This window comes from Sus scrofa, chromosome 2 (assembly GCF_054392235.1).
Source record: "Sus scrofa isolate SSC_HxYL_T2T_F1_AM1 chromosome 2, Sscrofa_HxYL_maternal_Yorkshire_Landrace_v2.0, whole genome shotgun sequence".
NCBI lineage: Eukaryota > Metazoa > Chordata > Mammalia > Artiodactyla > Suidae > Sus > Sus scrofa.
Window position 1 is genome coordinate 151,804,138 of NC_139384.1, and position 19,673 is coordinate 151,823,810.

The 19,673-nt window shown below is 54.1% G+C and overlaps 3 protein-coding genes across 3 annotated transcripts in view; 2 read left to right on the forward strand and 1 right to left on the reverse strand.

Moving 5' to 3' along the window:
- PSD2 (pleckstrin and Sec7 domain containing 2) overlaps positions 1 to 19,673 on the forward strand; it is a 684,196-nt gene that overhangs the window by 364,347 nt on the left and 300,176 nt on the right. The window lies entirely within an intron of this gene.
- ECSCR (endothelial cell surface expressed chemotaxis and apoptosis regulator) lies at positions 4,510 to 13,535 on the reverse strand. The gene is made up of 8 exons (XM_003123983.5): positions 13,402 to 13,535; positions 9,365 to 9,400; positions 8,823 to 8,915; positions 6,760 to 6,873; positions 5,990 to 6,088; positions 5,738 to 5,774; positions 5,032 to 5,128; positions 4,510 to 4,854 (listed from the first exon to the last, which is right to left on the reverse strand). Exons 1-8 carry the CDS (start codon positions 13,460 to 13,462, stop codon positions 4,846 to 4,848), a joined length of 546 nt encoding a protein of 181 aa, XP_003124031.1. The 5' UTR covers positions 13,463 to 13,535; the 3' UTR covers positions 4,510 to 4,845.
- SMIM33 (small integral membrane protein 33) lies at positions 14,907 to 17,130 on the forward strand. The gene is made up of 2 exons (XM_021085521.2): positions 14,907 to 14,994; positions 16,541 to 17,130. The coding sequence occupies exons 1-2, from the start codon at positions 14,986 to 14,988 to the stop codon at positions 16,928 to 16,930; spliced, it is 399 nt and encodes a 132-aa protein (XP_020941180.2). The 5' UTR covers positions 14,907 to 14,985; the 3' UTR covers positions 16,931 to 17,130.

Here is a 19,673-nt window from a genome sequence, read left to right on the forward strand (position 1 = left end):
CATACGCCTCAGCAGTGGCTCCAATTCGACCCCTAGCATGGGAACGTCCATATGCCACAGGTGTGGCTGTAAAAAGAAAAAGAAAAAAAAAGACTTGGAAAGCTGGAGCCTCTTGGGAATGTCTGGTCCTTCAACAACATTTCTCGTCATCCTCTGAAACCTCACTTCCTCCTCTTCTAGATGGCTCATTGACTCCTAGACTGAATTTTTAAAAGATGGTTTATCATTGCAACCTTCACAGATATTGCCACACAAATATATCCTTTAGCTCATTTATACCCCAACACTTCTGGACGAATTGTTCTATGATTGTAGCACCAGGACTAACTTAGAACTCCAAACCTCACCATTTGGAATATTTCTGCGCCAGTGTTTGCTTAAGCATGCCAACCACGCAACAAAAACAATTGCCACTGCTGAATTCAGTCTCTGCGTTTGGTGAAAGAGGAAGCTGTGGGCTCAAAGGGTTCAGGATGGAATTCATTGAGATCTGACTCAGGAAGACCAAATCAATTATATCAATTATGTTATGCCAGGGGAAAGCCATCAGTAGGAAGAGTGAGAGCACCTGGGAAGGAAATAGGGCCGAGACCTGGGCAGTTCCCCAAGAGGTAGGTGCAGAAAGTTCAAAGAGGTGAGAAAGGACGTCCACAAATCCAGGGGGGAACAGCCGAGCAGAGCCACACAGTGTTTTCCAGCAGATTCAAAGAGAATTGAGTAGCGCTAGCCTGGCTATGGGAAATTGTGTGCACAAACTAGGCAGGTGGGCCTGCAATGATTCTTCATCTGCTAAAACCGTTTTACTTAGAGCCAGCCTCAGGGGTTTTTTTGGCCACCCCCACAACATATGGACGTTCCAGGGCCAGGGGTCGAATCTGAGCTGAACCTGTGACCCATGGCACAGCTGCAGCAACGCTGGATCCTCAACCCACTGCGCTCACTACACCAGGCCAGGGATTGAACAGGCACCTCCACCAAGACAAAGCCGGATCATTTAACCCACTGTGCCGCGGCAGGAACTCCCAGCATCCAGTTTTCTATACTGACGTTTAGAAAAAATTGTTGAACCGTAGGGAATTTTTCCTGGTGATACTGAGGTTTGCTGTCTGCCCTATATGATTGATTGAGATGCTGCCCCATCCGGCCCTGGAAGGAAGATCCTGAGTAAATAATCCCTCTGTCGGATTGGAGCTGTGATCCTTTGTTGGCTTCTTGGTTGCCCTCCCGTAGGATAGGGGGAGAAGCAAGAGGACACGCTACAGCCACCACCCCACCCCTACCACCTGTTCCTGCTTTGGGGTCCTGTAGTCTTGTGCTAGAATAGGGAGGAAGCCGTCTTGTAAATTGCCACCATCCTGTTGTCTAGACGTTAAGGAAGAGATACGGTCTCAAGGAAGCTGCCGGGAAAGGCTATACTTGGATTTCCTGCCAGAGGTGGGGTCTTGTATTTACAATAAAGAGGAGGCTCCTCCAGCAGAAGCCCCTCTAATATAGTTTGCCAGAGAGCAGAAATCAGCGTTAAGTGAACTCATCCTCCACCCCCTCTCCAAGGAGAGTTAATTGGCAACAGGAACATCAGCATGACTGATGTGGTGTTGCAATGTCGTTTCAGGGTAAAAGCCTTTCACTCTCACAGTAATACAGGCTCGCTCTGTCTCTCCTACATATAAATACCTTAGGACAAACAGCTCATATTTGCCGGGCATCGTCCAGAGTCAAGGGGAAGTGTGTGGCAGGATAATGAAGGCACCGTGTCATGAAGACATCAATTGCGTCACCTGCAATGAAACCCATGCCCTTGACCTAATTAGTCCAGTGTGATAAGCAGCTGAGCTAAGGACTCAAGATAGTCAGAATAACAATAACTCAAACAGAATCCAGAATCCAGTTCTAGACATTGTTATGTCACCTGGAGAGTTCTATCCCAGTGCTGGATTTTTGTACTGGAGCTGCCTAGGAAATCGTGTGATTTTTTTTTCTTGCATTGTGGCTTAAATAAAATATGTCTGAATTATTTTTTAAAATGCTGTAGTATTGCTGTCATGGGTTAGGTACTTCAGAAAGTAGCGACTCCAAGATGTGCATGCTGAAGGCTTAAGAGTGAGTGCTCCTGGGAACTACAGCTGTGAGGAATAAGGGAAGCAGGATTAAGCAGAGGGAGAAATTGAGGCAAGGGGCCCAGGTCTTCATCCCTACCCCCCACCCCCATCAACTGGTCATCAATCAGCTGTGAGCCTTCAGCAGCCAACGCTCCCAGCAGCTCAAGAGGGAGGGTCTTGATGGGGAAGTGGGACCTGGGTGGCAGTTCTCCACGTTGTCTGCTTGGCAGTTGCTTCCCAAGTGTCTCCACATTCACTATCCCATTTTACCTTCCACATGACCTGCGAGGTAGACAGGGCCAGGTAGGACCCATTCTCCCACATTCACACACACTAACACATGGGAAAACCTAGGCCGAGAGAATCCAAGTCCCATAGTCACCCAAGACTTGTCTCTGGCTGCCACCCAAGAGTAATCTCTACTCAAAAGATTGTGTTCATAGGTAGAACTGGAGACCATAAGAACCAAAAAAGATAGTGAAGACCAAGCAGTCCTGCCACCTCATTTTGAAAGTGAGAAAATCGACCATATGATATCACTTATATCTGGAATCTAATATATGGCACAAGTGAACCTTTCCACAGAAAAGAAACTCATGGACTTGGAGAACAGACTTTGTGGATTCCAAGGGCGAGGGGGAGGGAGTAGGATGGACTGGGAATTTGGGGTTAGTAGATGCAAACTATTGCCTTTGGAATGGATAAGCAATAAGATCCGGCTGTACAGCACTGGGAATTATGTCTAGTCACTTATGAGGGAGCATGATAATGGGAGACAAAAGAATATATATATGTATGTGTGACAGGGTCACCTTGCTATACAGTAGAAATTTGACAGCATACTGTAAACCAACTATAATAGAAAAAATAAAAATCATTTTTAAAGAAAGAAACTAATATCAAAAAAATAAATAAATAAATAGAGAACATTGGTTCAGAGATGGGGATGGTTTTGCCAAAGTCAAGCTGCAAGACTGTGGCAGAGCCCAGCCTTCTGACTAGATTTCCTGCCCACGAGAACCAGTGTCCGTGACCTCTGATGTGCTGGTCACCGTGTACACGCAGCAGCTGCGGGTATGAGCAGGTGACAGGCCCTTCCCTAAAGGATTTTAGAACCCAGTAGGTTTCTTCTCGCCCCGTTAATCGTTTCATAGAGACAAGTAGAGTGAAACTTTCTGTTCTAGGCTTTCCATCATCTCGCAGCATCTAAATCCAGAAGAAAAGGGCATCCTGTCACTTCCGAGTGGGTAGGCGGGGTTCTCAGCTGCCCGCGGCCAGATGCTTATCTCTGCCTCTGGCTCGCTTCAACCAAGATTCATTTCCACACCAAAGTCATGGTCAAGATTCCTAAGAAGACAGGTAACTGCTTTCCTTTTCTCATTCTCTTGGAATGACTTTACAGTATTTGTGAGCCTTCATTCTGTTTCTTGGACAGAAAAAGATCGTAGCTCTGTGGGGTAAAGGGGGGGTGGTTTCTGAAGTCACAGACCTGTACTTTCCCAGGCTCTTCCCGCAGCGGGGACCAACGTGACACAGGTCTGCCTGGGGCCGGCAGAGAACATGTGTCCTGACCTCACGCAGTTCTCACCACCTGAGTCTCCTTGTCAGGATGTCTTGTGCTTCCCATGTTCTCACTGCTTACGGCTCCTTTTCTTTTCCTCCTCCTTCTTCTTTTTTTTTTAATAGCTTTTATTTGTATTTATTTTTGCTGTTTAGAGCTGCACCCATGGCATATGGGATATCCCCAGGCTATGGAGTGGAATTGGAGCGACAGCTGTCAGCCTACACCACAGCTCACGGCAATGCGGTGGGGGATTGAACCCGAATCCTCATGGATACTAGTGGCACTCGTTTTCGCTGCACAACACCCAGAACTCCTACAGCTCCTTTTCGCTCCCTTCTGTTGAAGTGGTTAGTTCTTATCACTACCTAATAAACCAGGTAAACCTAGGCAGACCTGACCAAAAGTTCTCTCCACCTCCCCAATTTCTCAGAGAACTTTGTAGAAACTTGCTCATGTTCCTTGTCTCCAAAGGAGGCCACAGAGCTGCTAGAAAGAACCCTGTTAAGAACTAACCATGAGGAGTTCCCGTCGTGGCGCAGTGGTGAACGAATCCGACTAGGAACCATGAGGTTTCGGGTTCGATCCCTGCCCTTGCTCAGTGGGTTAACGATCCGGCGTTGCCGTGAGCTGTGATGTAGGTTGCAGATGCGGCTCGGATCCTGCGTTGCTGTCGTTCTGGGCGTAGGCTGGCAGCTACAGCTCCGATGGGACCCCTAGCCTGGGAACCTCCATATGCCATGGGAGCAGCCCAAAGAAATAGCAAAAAGACAAAAAAAAAAAAAAACAACAAAAAAAAAACAAAACTAACCATGGGAGCCTAGACCTTCAAAGAAAAGAAGACTGCAGGCCAGAAAACGATTTTAATGCAGAGTGGAAAGGACAAATTCACTTCGTCATTTTCCTTGCTCTGGCTCTCTAGGCTCCTCCTTCCTGCGACTTTGAGAAGGTGGGAGGAGCAGGCTGTGTTTCTGGAGTGATGGTCCATACGAGAAAGAGTCTCTCGTGCTGGCAGTTTGCTCCCAGATCTGGGGGACTGCTAATGTCCTTTAGGTCTGGGAGGAGATGTGAAACAATAAAATAATTTATATCTGGTTCATTGCTTCTCCTGATCCTGTCGCCTTGCTCTTTTCAGCCACAGGGCAGCTGCATCATTGTCAGATCCCCAGGGACCCAAGGTTGCTTTTAAAGGACCTGCAAAATAAATACATGGTGAGGATGGGTGAACTGCTCTGGAGCAAGGGAGTGGAGAATGGCAGAGAAGAGCCTGAATCTTCGAAAAATATCTCCTTTGTGGTTAAGGAAGCAGAGCCGAAGGGAGGAGGAGGAGGAGGAGGAGGGAGAAGAGTGGGAGGAACTGGAAAAAAGCACCTTCTCTGCTGAGGGGCATCCTTTGCTGTTATTCATGTTGATATTTTTCATGGAGATGAGGGTGATGCTGTCTTTCTCTCCATTGGCTGTGGAGCAGCTTTGGAAGAAAGGAAACATGGGTTATTGAGAGGAGGGCAATGGGGAGCAAGCGACTGTTGGGGGGGTGTTCAAACAGACCTCTGTTCTCATAAACCTTTATTTGGTGGTGAACCATAATGAAATGACTATGTGTTTTGAAGCCCCAAAGACATATATATATATATATATATATATATATTTTTTTTTTTTTTCCTGTCTTTAGGGCCACCCCATGGCACATGGTGGTTCCCAGGCTAGGGGTCGATTTGGAGCTGTAGCCACTAGCCTACACCCCAGCCACAGCAATGCCAGATCCGAGCCACGACTGCAACCTACACTGCAGCTCATGGCAACACCAGAGCCTTAACCTGCGGCATATGGAGGTTCCCAGGCTAGGGGTCGAATCCGAGCTGGAGCCGCTGGCCTACGCCACAGCCACAGCAACGCGGGATCTGAGCCTCATCTGTGAACGACACCATAGCTCAGGCAATGTCGGATCCTTAACCCACTGAGCAAGGCCAGGGATCGAACCCGCAACCTCAGGGTTCCTAGTCGGATTCGTTAACCACTGCGCCATGACGGGAGCTCCAGATAGATGATGCTTCCCTTAAACCTCTGACAGTCTTACCTTTCAGAGAGCCCCGAACTCCCAGGTTTCTGGGGATCTGTAAAAAAATCCAAAGGCACAGATTCGAGGTCACATCTGAACTCAGAAGCCTGATCTGCTTCTCAAAGCCTACCCAAGGGGCCTGTCCCCTGGGCCCCCAGTCGTGCTGATGTGCCATTCCTTCCCTCAAGGGTGGGTGTCAGTCCCAGAATCTAGCTCTGGGTCCCTCAACAAAGAGAGATGGAGGGCGGCGCCGAGGGTCAGGGCGTGTACCTTCAGATTCCTTGTTCTTCCGACACTTAAACCTTAGACTGACCACGCTGACCAGGATGATCACCACAACCAGCAGGATGACAATGAAGCTGATGACACCTGCTCGGGGAAAAGGATGGGGTGAAGGAGGGGCAGAGGAAAGGACAAAAGGGGGGAGATCCCGTCGCGGCTCAGCAGAAACGAATCCGACCGGCATCCATGAGGACGCAGGTTCAATCCCTGGCCTCGCTCTGTGGGTTAAGGATCTGGGTTAAGGATCCGGCATTGCCGTCCGCTGTGGTGTAGGTCGCAGATGTGGCTCAGATCCTGAGTTGCTGTGGCTGTGCCATAGGCCAGCAGCTAAGCCCCGATTTGACCCCTAGTCTGGGAACCTCCATATGCCATGGGGGTGGTTCTAAAAAAAAAAAAAAAAAAAAAAAAGGACAAACAGGGGCAACAAGAGTCCAAATTCCCTTCCCAGCCAGGTGCTGTGTAGACAGGCTCTGGGAGCAAAGTGAATTGCCCTCCTCTGCTGAGGGATGAGCTCTCAGCCCACTGCCCATGGCCAGAATGGGCTCCATAGCCCTGCCCTGCCCTCTCTTAAGGGCGTGGAGCCTGGCAGAGCCCAGAAGAGCTGGGTGGAGGGCCAGGGGAGGCCCCTTCCCACCAGCATCTTCCTCACCAGCCAAACCCTCCTAGAACAAAAGGGCAAGATTTGAACTTGTGTTTCTGGACCCAGAGTCCAAGTCAGGTCAGGGGCGGGGGCGGCGGGGGGGGGGGGTCCGTCTCACCAAAGGCGGCCACTGTGAGCACCGTCTCTGACGTGGGGCTGGGCAGGACGGTCGGGTCTTCTCTGGTTCTCAGACTCACGGTGGGTGACGTGGACGTACCATTGTGAGGGGTGTCTGAAATGGGGGAGGGAGGGGTGCATCCGTGAGGGACCGACGTGACAATGCCAGCCCCCTCCCACTGCCCCAGGTAGGCGACCACAGCGAGAACGCATGCCCTGCCAGAAAGACCTCCTCCAACCCGATCCCACGAGGTGGGAAGACAGAACTGGCTGCCGTGGGATCACGTGAAGAACACGGCTGGTTGCTCAAGTTCCTCGTGCCAGAGGACTCCAGAAGGTTCAGGATGCTTCCCTCCTGATGCCCTTCCCCCCACACCCAGGGGCCCAGAGGAAAGGGATTTATGCAGCAGAGATGGGGAGCCAGACTGCGCAAAGGAGAACCATCCTTTTGCCAAAGGTTGAAAGTGGGGTGAAGGAAGGGCACCGGATGTTTGTCCCCAGGCACTGATCTAACGAGCCAGGCTGCCAGTCAATGGGCACAAGTTTCCAGTGCTCTTAGAAAGTGGTGTGGGCATCCCTCTCTGCCCCTCTTCAACACATTAGACTGCCGGCCTGATTCTTCTTGCACCTCCTCATCCTCGCCCCACTCCTAAATAAGTCTGGAAGGGTGGAACAAACCCCAGCGCCAAGGAGTAGGGTGAGAGAGAGTCAGGGCACTCTTGGCTGCGAGCACAGACAGGACCTACCTCCACCTGTGCTGCCACTGCTCCCGTGGCTGCTTGGGACACCTGTGCCTGCACCTGAACCAGTAGGGCCCACGTGGAAGGTGTCCCACCCCTGCCCCATTTTCTCCCACGCTGCTGGGTGAAGGCCAACCTGCTCGGAGAAGCGCGTAGCCCTTTCTCAACCTTTCCTGCCTCCCTGTCCATCATTTTGGGTTCTCCTACCCTCCCTTACCCCATCCCTTTCTTTATCAGTCCTGAGTCCAGGCTCCTTTTCCCTTCACTGTGACCAGTTCCTGGCTCCCCTGTCCCACAACCACTCTCCATCTCTCTCAAAGCAGGGTACCTCTGGTGTGGATCCTGGCCTTGAGACCCCTCATTGTGGGGCAGGACCCGGGCCTCCGGGAGAGGGGAAGAAAGAATGCAGCCAGACATGACCCGGTGTTTTCCACCCAAGCTCCAGCTACTCACTGAGTCCTGACATGTGTTTCTGTGGCTGGGACCAAGCCAGGCTCAGCAAGGACGGGGAATGCCCATCCATGCCCTTCAAGTGCCCATCTACGGTGCTCGAACTCAGAGTCACAGGTTTACTGGCTGCCAGGGGGACCTGTGAGGGGTTCAGAGCTGCTCTGGATTAGGAAGCATGCACAGCCTGCTTAAGGCCTCAGCCAGCATGAGCACAAGGAGGGCTCTTTAGTCCCGAATCTGCTTTTTTTTTTTTTTTTTTTTTAGTCTTTTTGCTATTTCTTGGGCCGCTCCCGCGGCATATGGAAGTTCCCAGGCTAGGGGTCCAATCAGAGCTGTAGCCACCGGCCTACGCCAGAACCACAGTAACGCAGGATCCGAGCCGCATCTGCAACCTACATCACAGCTCACAGCAACGCCGGATCGTTAACCCACTGAGCAAGGGCAGGGATCGAACCCAAAACCTCATGGTTCCCAGTCGGATTCGTTAACCACTGCGCCATGACGGGAACTCCCCGAATCTGCTTTTGGTTCCTCTGGGCCTTGACCTTGGCAGTTTCCTCTGCCTGGAATATACCCTGTATCGCCCTCCACTCACAGTGTTCAGCTGGTTGACTCCTTCTTGGGCCTCAGCTCTGGAGACCACTCACTCTGGGATGTCTGGCCCCCAAGTCTGGAGTGGCTGTCGCTATCTGGGTTCCCACAGCATCTTCTGCTTATGCCCATCATAGCCCTTCTCACACTTGCTTGGGAACTGTCCATGTGCCATCCCATTTACTTGTCTGGTCACCTACTAATCTGTATGGTCTTCCAGATCGGAAACTGCCTCCCTGTTGGCCCCTCCCTGGATGGCATGTGTAATCTGAGCACAGAGTACCTGTGGTGCTGGTGCTGCTGCTGCTGTTGCTGCTGCTGCTGGTGCTGCTGGATAGAGGGCTTGAGCTGTTGGACTCTGCGGAAGGACTCTCTCCTGCAAGTACAGGCAAGGGGAGTTGCGGGTGGAGCAGGTTTGTCAACCCCACACTCCCTATTCCACCTGAGAACCCTTGGGCTCCAAGCAGATCTAAAGGGCTGGGGAGAGGGCTGGGCAAGGGCCAGGCTCTGGCCCCTCGGCAACCACGCTCACTCATCAGTGTTGGGGGACGTTGGCTCTGTGGTTAGACTTGGACTGCGGAACCTCCCTGCAACAGATCATCGGACACCGACACCGAGGGTCCGTGGCTCCATCTCTTCTTCTTCTTCTTCCCTATAGCTGGTGTTTTCCAGTCTTTCTCCCTACCCCACCCCAACCCCAACCACTCGCCTCTCTCCCCTCTCCAGGCATGTTACAGATGCGTGCAAATGGCCCTAGAGCTCTTCCCACCCTTCCTAAGGTCCCAGGCCTGAATGCTGGACTGGACCCTGTGTGGTTGGGCTTACCCTGAGGGCTAGGTATTGTGAGCTGGGAGCCGTGGCCTGCAAGAGAGAACAGAATACATAGACAGCTTGATGAATCTTCTTTCCAGCATGTACCTCAGGGGAAGGACACAGGCCTTCTGGCCTCCCTGGCCTGCCATGCTAGAAGGTAGACACCTGGGCAGAGGGCGTGACTCCAGCTCACGGGGCTGGCCGTCCTCTGAGACGCTGAGTCGGTCGCCCCATCCCCAGCACCTCATGTTTCAGTGTCCTGGAGTCCTTGCCTGTCTCTTCAGTCCCACATGGGTTATATACCAACCTGGCCCAAGATCAGGGCAAAGTTGTTTCAAAGTAATGACATGTCCAAGGACAGAGGGCCAGTGGCCTGCCACCTCTGGACGAGGACCCGGAACTCCAGGTCTCTAGCTGACGTTTTCGCCAGAGAACCATCCCTTTTCTGGGAATACTGTCATCCAGGTCCTGTCCTAAGGGAAGGGGATGGAAAGATGGGGTGACTAAGGTGGGGAGTAGGGATTAGGGTTGGTGCCTGGGCCGCCTCCGCTTTCCTCCAGCTAGAGGTGGGGGCCTACACAGGAAGCCAGTTCTGAGGTACATACAGGAGGTGGGGAAACTCAGCCAATTTTTTTTCTTTTTTTTTTTTTTTTGTCTTTTTGCCTTCCCGCAGCATATGGAGGTGCCCAGGCTAGGGATCTAATCGGAGCTGTAGCTGTCGGCCTGCGCCAGAGCCACAGCAACGCAGGATCCGAGCCGCTCTGCAAGGCCAGGGATCGAACCTGCAACCTCATGGGTTCCTAATTGGATTTGTTAACCACTGCACCATGACAATAACTCCCAAACTCAGCCAATTTAGCAGGTAGGAGCGGCTTCAGAAATGGGGACTGTTAGCCAAACCCAGGGAGGAGCAATGACCTGGAGGCCCCAGTCACTTCTGTGGACGCACATGCGCGGGCCCGCTGGCCTCTGCACAGACGTGTGTGTGTGTCTGTGTGTGTGTGTGTGTGTGTCTCTGTGTGTCTGTGTGTCTGTCTGTCTGTCTGTGTGTGTGTCTGTGTGTCTGTGTCTGTGTCTGTGTGTCTGTGTGTCTGCCCGGGTATATGTTCTCTGCGCCTGTGGGACCTGAAAGGTCAGGGTTCGTTTGCTCATTTTCCACAATGAAATCATTCTGGAAACCTGTGAACAATGTGAAAGGAAAACAGTGGGGGAAGTGGAGCCGCCCAGCCGGGTTCCCGTCCTCCATCAGCCGGGACAGGCCGGGCCCTCCTGCTCCCTCAGCCCCTCGGCATCAGGGAAGCGCCAAGCCTGGGAGTCCAGGCTCCCCGGTGAAGAGAGGCGGCCGAGGCCCAGGAGCCCGCCCAGCCTGGGGCAGCCCGTGGCCTGTTTATTTTCTTTAGCCACTGCCTTCCTCCAGGGGCTGTTGCTTGGAGAGAGCGGAATTCATTGTTAAGCCCAAGGTTGCCCAGGCCCTGGGCCCTGTTTTTCTGGGTCCTCATCCCTCAAAGCCCCATTTCTTCTTTGGGTGGGGGCGTCAAGAGGGAAACAACACTTCCGGGTGCCCCAGCCTAGAGAGAGCTCTTCCCAGCTGGGAAGGACCCTGGGCAAATACGTTCAATCGGAGGCATGTCGTAAAAAAATACTCTCAGTTATTGGTCAAACACATCTGAGGTATCATCTTAGCTCTACAAGGTTATAACTTTAGGTTTTAGGGGTAAATCACCGTTCCTTGCCTTCCTGCACTTTTTCTAGAAGGAGATCCAAAGCCACCAGGACTAGGTCCCAGCAGCCTGCTCTCTCTCTGGCTCCTGGCTGCGCTCCCCCCACAGGAACTCTGTCAACAGCGGATCCCTCTGGGAGCACAGGAGCATCTGTTTCGACAGGCCAGGGCCTCTGTCCACAGGGAACGCAGATGCTGGAAGGACACTGGCCCCGGGAATTCTTACTCTTCTCTCTCCTCCCTAATCCCTTCCAGCCTCTCTCTTCTCCCTCTCACCGCCACCAGGCTCTTTTCCTCAGCAGCATAGTTTAGTAGTTAAAATCAGGGATTTTGGAGTTTGAGTCTTTTTTTTTTTTTTTTGGCTTTTTAGGGCTGCACCTGCGGCATATGGAAGTTCTCAGGCTAGGGGTCTCATCAGAGCTACAGCTGCCGACCTACACCACAGCCACAGCCATGCTGGATCCAAGCCATGTCTGTGACCTACACCACAGCTCACAGCAACGCCAGATCCTTAACCCACTGAGCAAGGCCAGGGATCAAACCCGCGTCCTCCTGGATACCAGTCGGATTTGTTTCTGTTGAGCCACAGTGGGAACTCCTGGAGTTTGGGTCTTGAGTTTAAGCCCTGACTCCGTAACTTACTGTCAGACCTGGGCCTCAGTTTTCTCTTCTTTAAAATGCAGGTGACTTTAGTGCCCCCATAACTGATGGTGAGGATAAGAAAATGCGTAGAAAGCCCTTAGCCCAGTGCCTGACTCTTTGTGCTCAAAAAATCCTAGACATTTTTATTTTTGCCCCCTTCTCTCAATGCCTCCAAGTTTCAAGTCTGGCCTGACTCTGTCTCCACAGTCAAGTCTCTTTGGGGACCTGAATATCCTCAAAAAGCCTCCTCGGTCCAGCAGGCGAAGGAAGGAGTGAATGTTCTGGGACCCTGAGAGGAGCGGTGAGGACGTGGCTTCTAGCGGGATGATTGTGGCTCAGGTTTCCGAGCCCTAGTGCTTGCCTGGGACAGGACAGCAGCTAGGGAAGCTGGGAGAAGCCTAGGGTGGTGAAAATACCCCCTCAAGAGTCTCACCTTTTTTTTTTTTTTTTTTTTAATTTTTAGGGCAACACCCACGGCTTATATAGGTTCCCAGGCCAGCCTATGCCACAGCCACAGCAATGCAGGATCCGAGCCGCATCCATGACCTACACCAGAGCTCATGGCAACACTGGATCCACAACCCACTGAGCGAGGCCAGGGATCGAACCCACAACCTCCATGGTTCCCAGTCGGATCCGCTTCCGCTGCGCCACGAGGGGAACTCCAAGAGTCTCCCCTTTTAATTTCCTCCAGGGGCCACCCACGTCTGCTGTTTCTACAGCAGCCCAGTCCCCCAGTCCCGGATCAAATGTATGACTCTAGCCTCCTGGGGTGGGGGAGGGGAGAGAGGAAGGGGCTGGTCAGAGGTGTACCCCCCACCCCATCCCTGGGCTTCTAGAGCAATGTCTGACCTCTCCAGGAGACAGTGTGCGGGTCCTCAGGCCCTCTGGCCCACCACCGAGGAAGGGCCACCCTCCCTCCGCATCCCAGCCATCTTCAACTCCCTTCTGCTGCTCCGAGCACATGGTCACGCATCCCACCAAGGACGTGTGGAGGGCGACGTGGGGGTGGGGAAGGGAGGACAGAAGGGAAGTGGCTGCCCCGTGAGTCAGAATCTCCTGGATTTCGCATGATTCCCAGCAACCGCTCCCTAATTAGAGGACCCCTTATGAGGGGCCTCCGACCCATCAGCGAGCAGAGCCCTTTCTGAGAGGTGTTGGCCCCAAGCCATCTCCTCTGGAGGCCATGCCATCTGCCCCCCCCCCACCCCCGCCGCTGAAATGGGGACATCTTTGGCAAACGGTTCTTTGTCTCTAACCCGAGCCCCTCGCACTGCGATTTGAGCTTCAAAAGTCATGATTTGGGAATCCCAGGTGGGTACTCCTCGTGGGAAAGAAGAAAAAGGATCACCTGTAAAGCCGAGGGTACAGACAATGTTGTGCCAGGACACCCAGGAAGGAGCTTTCCAGCCTCAATGTCACACCAAGACAGTCACTTCCCCCATTTCCAGAGGCCAGCCTCTGGGGAGGGGGGCCCAGTTCACCCTGGAAAGTGTCCCGCAAAAGAGTTTAACTGCATCTCTCCATTTTACCCCTGCCTGGCAATGACCACCCCTGAAGCCAAGCAGTCCCCAAAGGCTCCTGAATTTCCATCCGGGAGAGCTGAGCGCTGGCAGCGTGTATCCTGGAGGAGGGGCAGCGGCAGCGGGAGAGGAACTGCTGAAGGCCAGTGGCAGGTGCCTCTTACCTTGGAGCAGGAGGAAGCCCAGGATGGCCCAGCACAGCTGCGTTTCTCCGACGCTCCCCATGTCAGCTGGGACGGTGGCAGGCTGGCGGCCGCTGTGTGGAAGCTCTGTCCATCTCGGTCAAGAGAGAGGGAGTGCTGGGGCGGGGTGGGGGGTGGGGGCTGGCTCTCCAGGAGCTTCCTGTTAAAGAATAGAAGGAAACAGATTGGGACTGGCTCCAGGGGCCCAGCTCAGCCCGGCAGCCCCGTTGAGAATGTAAGGCTGCAAGAGCAGGGCCTGAGCGCCAGCCACTCATGGCCTGGGCTGGGGCTGCTGTGTCTCCTCCAGGGCCAGTGCACAAAAGCCTGTGATGGCAACCTGGCCCCTGGTCCTGTTTCTTCCCCTCCAAGGGGTCCATCGGTCCCTCCACACATAGCCTGGAGGCTTTCCTGGAGTGTGTTTCATGGAGTCCCAATCCTGGGCCCACCGCTGCCCACACTCTGTCGACTCCGAATCCTTTGCACAGCTCTCCCTCCCCGGGGCTCCCCATGCAGGTGGGGCTCCCCACAACATTCAGGGAGGCCTTACAAACACTGCTGTTATTCTGAATGGAAAAACAAGAAGACCCCTTTCTAAGCATCCATCCCTCAGCCCTCTCCTTCCGTTGGGGTCAGGTGTGCCTGCGCCCCAGCCCCTTGCTGTCCTTAGCTGTCCCCTGCAGACCCAGGTCAGCACCGTCAGCTTTTCTCAGTATTCCTAGGACCGCGCAATGCCTGATGGAACACAGGTCCTAAGCACGTATTTAGTGAACTAAACTCAAGAGCAGGGAAATGTTGGAGTTCCTATCGTAACTCAGTGGTTAATGAATCCGACCAGGAACCATGAGGTTGCAGGTTCAATCCCTGGCCTCGCTCAGTGGGTTAAGGATCCGGCATTGCCGTGAGCTGTGGTGTAGATCGCAGACGTGGCTCGGATCTGGCGTGGCTACGGCTGTGGTGTAGGCCAGCAGCTGTAGCTCTGCTTTGACCCCTAGCCTGGGAACCACCACAGGTGCAGCCCTAAAAAAAATTTTTTTTGTTGAAATAAATGTGACAACCTGTTGAGATGAACAGAACTGGAGGTTGGGCCACAGATTTAGGCTAGTAGCGTCTGCATACACTTTCCAGTGTATTTGAGAAATGGCTTTTTAAGAAACCATCAAAGGATAATGACCTCAGGGAATCAGCAGGGATGACAAGCTGGCAAGTCCTGGTAGGGGGTGGGGTGAGGGTGCTGGCCTAGTGTCTAGGATCTGGAGCAGGGGCAGGCAGATCCAGGCTCCTGAAGCTGGGCGGGGGGGCGGGGGCGGGGGTGGGGGGAGGCATAACAGGAGGTGTTCCCAGGAGTAAGATCAAAGCGCGTGATCGGAGTTAAGCTGGGTCGTCCAGATGTTCGTTCACGGAAGTGAAATTCAGCACGAGGGAGAGAGCGGTGAGGGTGTGTGTGCAGAGGGTGTGTGCCCTGTAAGCCCCACAGACGTGGCAGCTCCGGGTAGGGACCCAGCTCGGGTGGCAGGCCCTCCTTTGCCTCCCAGCCGCCCGTCTGAGGGAGCCCTGGGCAGCCGGACCATGCAGCAGGTAGATTTTCTCTGCTCACACCCTCTCACCAGGCTGGTGAGGGCTCCCCGCCCAGGGGCCCCAAGTCTTTCACCAGCCTATGTTTCCCTTTTCCCTGTACATCCGGAGCTGCTTCCCCGGCCCCGGCTCCAGAGAGCTCAGACTTTCAAGTGGGGGTGGGGAGGTGGCTCTTGGGCGCTCCACATGCAAGTGTCATGTGTGACAAGAGTTAGGGGTGGATGCGGTGAACCGTCATTCTCAGGAGCCAAAGAGAGTGGGTTTGCCCTGCCCACCCCCGCTGGATCCCCGCTGCCCACCCACGGGGATGGCCAGGCTGAGGGCTCAGGTTAGAGGAGGGGCTGCATCCCCAGGGTCTGACCGTCAAGGTCAGCAGGGGGAGGGAAGCCTAGGGAGATGGTTTCCTGAGCCTGTGGTGACCTCACCAACTCTGGGGCTTACACGTCAGAGGTTTGCTCGTTTGACGGCAGCTCCTGGAACCGCCGACTCAGTGCTTAGCAGGACAGATTTGCCCAGAGGGAGGGATCACGACCTGTAGCTTTTGGCAGAACACCGGGTCCCTGAAAGAGGTAGAGGCTGGCGTGAGGTCTCCTCAGTCCCACCCGGCCAGAGCCAGGAATCCACACTGGGCACTGCCTCCCCTCCAGGCCCCTGAGCCTGATCCTGGGGGGACGTTATGGGGTGAGGGGTGGCTCTTGCCTTACCCCGTGCCTCTTCCCGCCCCCCTGGGGTACCAGCCCCCTTCCTACCCTGTGCATGGAAGGGGGCGGGAACCTGAGATGCTGGACACAATGACTCCCTTTGCCCAGGGCGTTAAGGAATAGCTGCCCGGGAGTTCCCGTCATGGCTCAGTGGTTAACGAATCCAACTAGGAACCACGAGGTTGCGGGTTCGATCCCTGGCTTTGCTCAGTGGGTTAAGGATCCGGCGTTGCCGTGAACTGTGTTGTAGATTGCAGACGCGGCTCGGATCCCGCGTTGCTGTGGCTGTGGTGTAGGGTGGCAGCTGTAGCTCCGATTGGACCCCTAGCCTGGGAACCTCCATATGCCTCAGGAGTGGCCCTAGAAAAGGCAAAAAGACCAAAAAAAAAAAAAAAAAAAAAAAGGAATAGCTGCCCGCTGTACTTGGCGGGGGATCATAGGGTGGTGGTGGGGGGTGGGCGGGCAGGGGGTGGGGGACAGACTTCACATGCGAGGCTGCAATAAAGCTCTTCTCTCCCTTTTCTTTTTTTTTTCTTCTCTCCCTTTTCTGAATGACTTTGTCTCCCTACCTCTGTTTTTGTCCTTCTGTCTCTCTGTATCTATCTTCACGTCTGTCTTGGTATCTCTCGTTCTCTTCCTCTCTTTGCATCCTTCTCCCTCTCTCTGCATCCCCCCTCTCTCCATTGCGCTGCGTGTTTGCCTCCGTTTCTCTTTCTCGCCATGTCTCTACCGTCTCCCTCCTTTGTCTCTGTCTCTCTGTTCCCTTTGGGTATCTGTCTCGCTCTATGTTGCTCTTTTTCTGTGGGTCCATGCCCATGTCACCCTCTCCCTCTGCCACTTCCCCCCAGGACGGCCACCACCCCTGGCTTTCTCCAGCTGTGAACGGCTCCGCAGGGCAGGAGCCCCAGAGGCAGGTTCCGAAGGTGCTGGATGGGGCCTGGGAACCGCCTCCAGGGGCCGGGCTGCCCCTGCTCACAGTCATCGTTGCCGTCTTTGTCCTGCTGGCCGTCTGCATCGTGGTGACAGTTCACTTTGGGCCAAGCTTACACAAAGGCCATGTCTCTCTCGCCACAGAGCCACCGTCCCCAAAGCCGGAGGGCGGTATCTACCTCGTCCACTGGCGAGTGCTGGGCCCTCAGGCCCGTCACGAAGACACCCAGCAGGGACCTCCTGTCCCTGGCTCCTGCCCTGGACCAGATGGGCCTCGGTTCAGCGTTGATGAAATCACATTTCTGTAGGCAAGAGACTGGAAATTTAGCTGGACCTGGCTCAGAACAAGAACCTGGACAGAGAATTAGAGTAAAGCAAATTGGGGCCTGAGCCTCAGAGCTTCGAAAGCGCATGCATGGACTCAGCTGGAGCTGCCCTCTCTGCAGAATATTTATAGAGCATACTGTGAGCAGGAGAATAAAAGAAGCTTGAGGGCCCTGCCCAGAAACATGCCGCTGTGAGCATTTCCAGGGGCCCAGGCCGCCCTTGCAAAGCTGCTCCCTCCTCTTCAGGGACCCCCGACCCCCAAACCTCCCTCTCTGTGTTCCGACTCCCTCTCCCACCCTAATCTCCTCCTCTTTTGATGTCAAAGTGAGTCCAGGCTGGAAGATTCCACCACCTACCCCACCCCTGGGCAAGCATGTCAGAGGCCCTGGCTGTGCAGCCCCCAGGTCCCGTGAGGGCCAGCCCGGGAAGCCAAGGGAAGCGCTAAGGGGTCTGCCTCCTCCGGGACTCAGGAAAGCAAGGCAAATCTGTGGCCCTTCCCTGACCGGGTGGGGGACATCCTTTGGCTGTTGGACCCAGGCCTTGCCAACCACTTCCAAGTTTCTTTTTTTTTTTTTTTTTTTTTTTTTTTTTGTCTTTTTAGCTATTTCTTGGGCCGCTTCCGCGGCATATGGAAGTTCCTAGGCTAGGGGTCGAATCAGAGCTGTAGCCACCGGCCTACACCACAGCCCCAGCAACGCGGGATCCGAGCCGCGTCTGCAACCTACACCACAGCTCACGGCAACACCGGATCGTTAACCCACTGAGCAAGGGCAGGGACCGAACCCGCAACCTCATGGTTCCTAGTCGGATTTGTTAACCACTGCGCCACGACGGGAACTCCCCACTTCCAAGTTTCTTAAAGGCCCCAAGCGCCGATTATAACTCCCCAAATTATTTGTGAAGGGTCCCCACTCTCATGGAGCAAGACTCTCTTGCCTTCCTGGGTGGGATAGAGGAAATTGGGGCCTCTCACTACCTCCCACTTTCTGTGTGTGCTGGCCTGTTGGAGCCAGCCTAGAATTTACCCAAGGACATTTGCCAGGCCCAGAACCTTCCAGCTGGTGGGAAAACAGGCAAGGAAAAGGGGCTCCAGGGAGCTTGTCTGGAAAAAGGAGGAAGGAGTGGGCAGAGATGGCAGAGGGGGGGACATGGGGGGCGGGAAGACGCAGGCGGCCAGGTCGGCAGAGCTGAGTCTCACGGGGGCTCTCAAGAAAAGCACCCTTTGTCCTGACACTTTTGAGCTTCACTTCTGTGCAGTCGAGAACATGCAGACACACATGCATGGAGGGACTCTGGGTACTTTACCTTGGAGAACACCTGGGGGCAACAACTGAGCCCTGGGGGAACTCCCATCATGGCTCAGTGGTTAACAAACCTGACTAGCATCCATGGGGCCACAGGCTCGATCCCTGGCCTCGCTCAGTGGCTTAAGGATCCAGCATTGCTGTGAGCATGTGGTGTAGGTTGCAGACACGTCTCAGATCCTGCATTGCTATATGGCTGTGGTGTAGGCCAGCGGCTACAGCTCTGATTCGAGCCCTAGCATAAGAACCTCCATAAGCTGTAGGTGTGGCCCTAAAAAGCCAAAAAAAAAAAAAAAAAAAAAAAAAAGAAGAAGAAAAAAAAAAGAAGAGGACTGGCTGGGAGTGGTAACAGGCAGCTCTAACTTAATAGCGCTTTCTTCTTCTGGGCTCACTATGTGCTGGGCTCCAGGCTCGTCCCTGGACCTCCACGTATTATCCTGTTTACTCCTCTTGGGAGAAGGAGCCACGTTATCCCCATTTTACAGCTTGGGGATATCAAGACACCCCGGAGGACGCAGGTACGACGTGGTGGGGTTGGGATTTGAACCTGGGACCGAGTGGGTAGGTAAAGGTCCTGTTGGGAGGACTTGATTCTGGGCTGGTTTTTAGGTATATGCGTGACAGGTGCGTTGTGGGGGATCCTCTGGCCTCCGAGGCGGAACGGCTGTCACAGGGGGGACGGGAGGGGACCTTTTTCCCCGTCACTCCCTTGGCTCTGTCCTCCTTGGGAGCAGTGGGTTCCTTCTGGCAAACGTGTGTCTGTCGGAGGAATCCTTCTGCACAGTGATGCCATACTCAGCCACTGCTGCCGAGTGTTTGTGATGTAAACAAAAGGGTGGGAGGGAGGGAACGAGTCTTGGAGGGAACGGATGGAACTGGCAGAAAGGGGCTGTCTGGCCTCCCACGTGGGGGCCGTTTTACCCCCACAGTGTTGGTGCAGTGGCTGAGTTCTAACAGGCATGGCACGGAATGTGGCAGGTGGCCATGTTGTTCAAGGTTCCCAGGGTCCATCCCGTGGCCTCACACAAACCCTCTTTCCGCCCTTCTCCAGGGGACTCTCCATCTGGGCACATTTATTCCCTGGCCCCTGCCTCTTTGAGCAGCCCCTTGCCCAGGACACTGCTGTGTACCCCTCCTGGCACCTGTGTGCTAGCCCGCTGGAGACAAGGGTGCTGAAAGGACGGGTGCAATGGGGGGTGCTGCCCGGCTGGGTGCCCTCAGCCTGATTGGTGGGCTCTGTCCATACTGCAAGGCTAGCTGCCACCCACGGCCCTGTCCTAGGATGAGGAGGGACATGTGTCTGCAGGCAGATTTGGACAGTGGAGATAAGAAGGGCCAACTGCTTGTATCAGAGTCCAGCCAGAAGAAGATGGCATATTCAGGAGTCCCCACTGTGGCGCAGCAAAAACGAATCTGACTA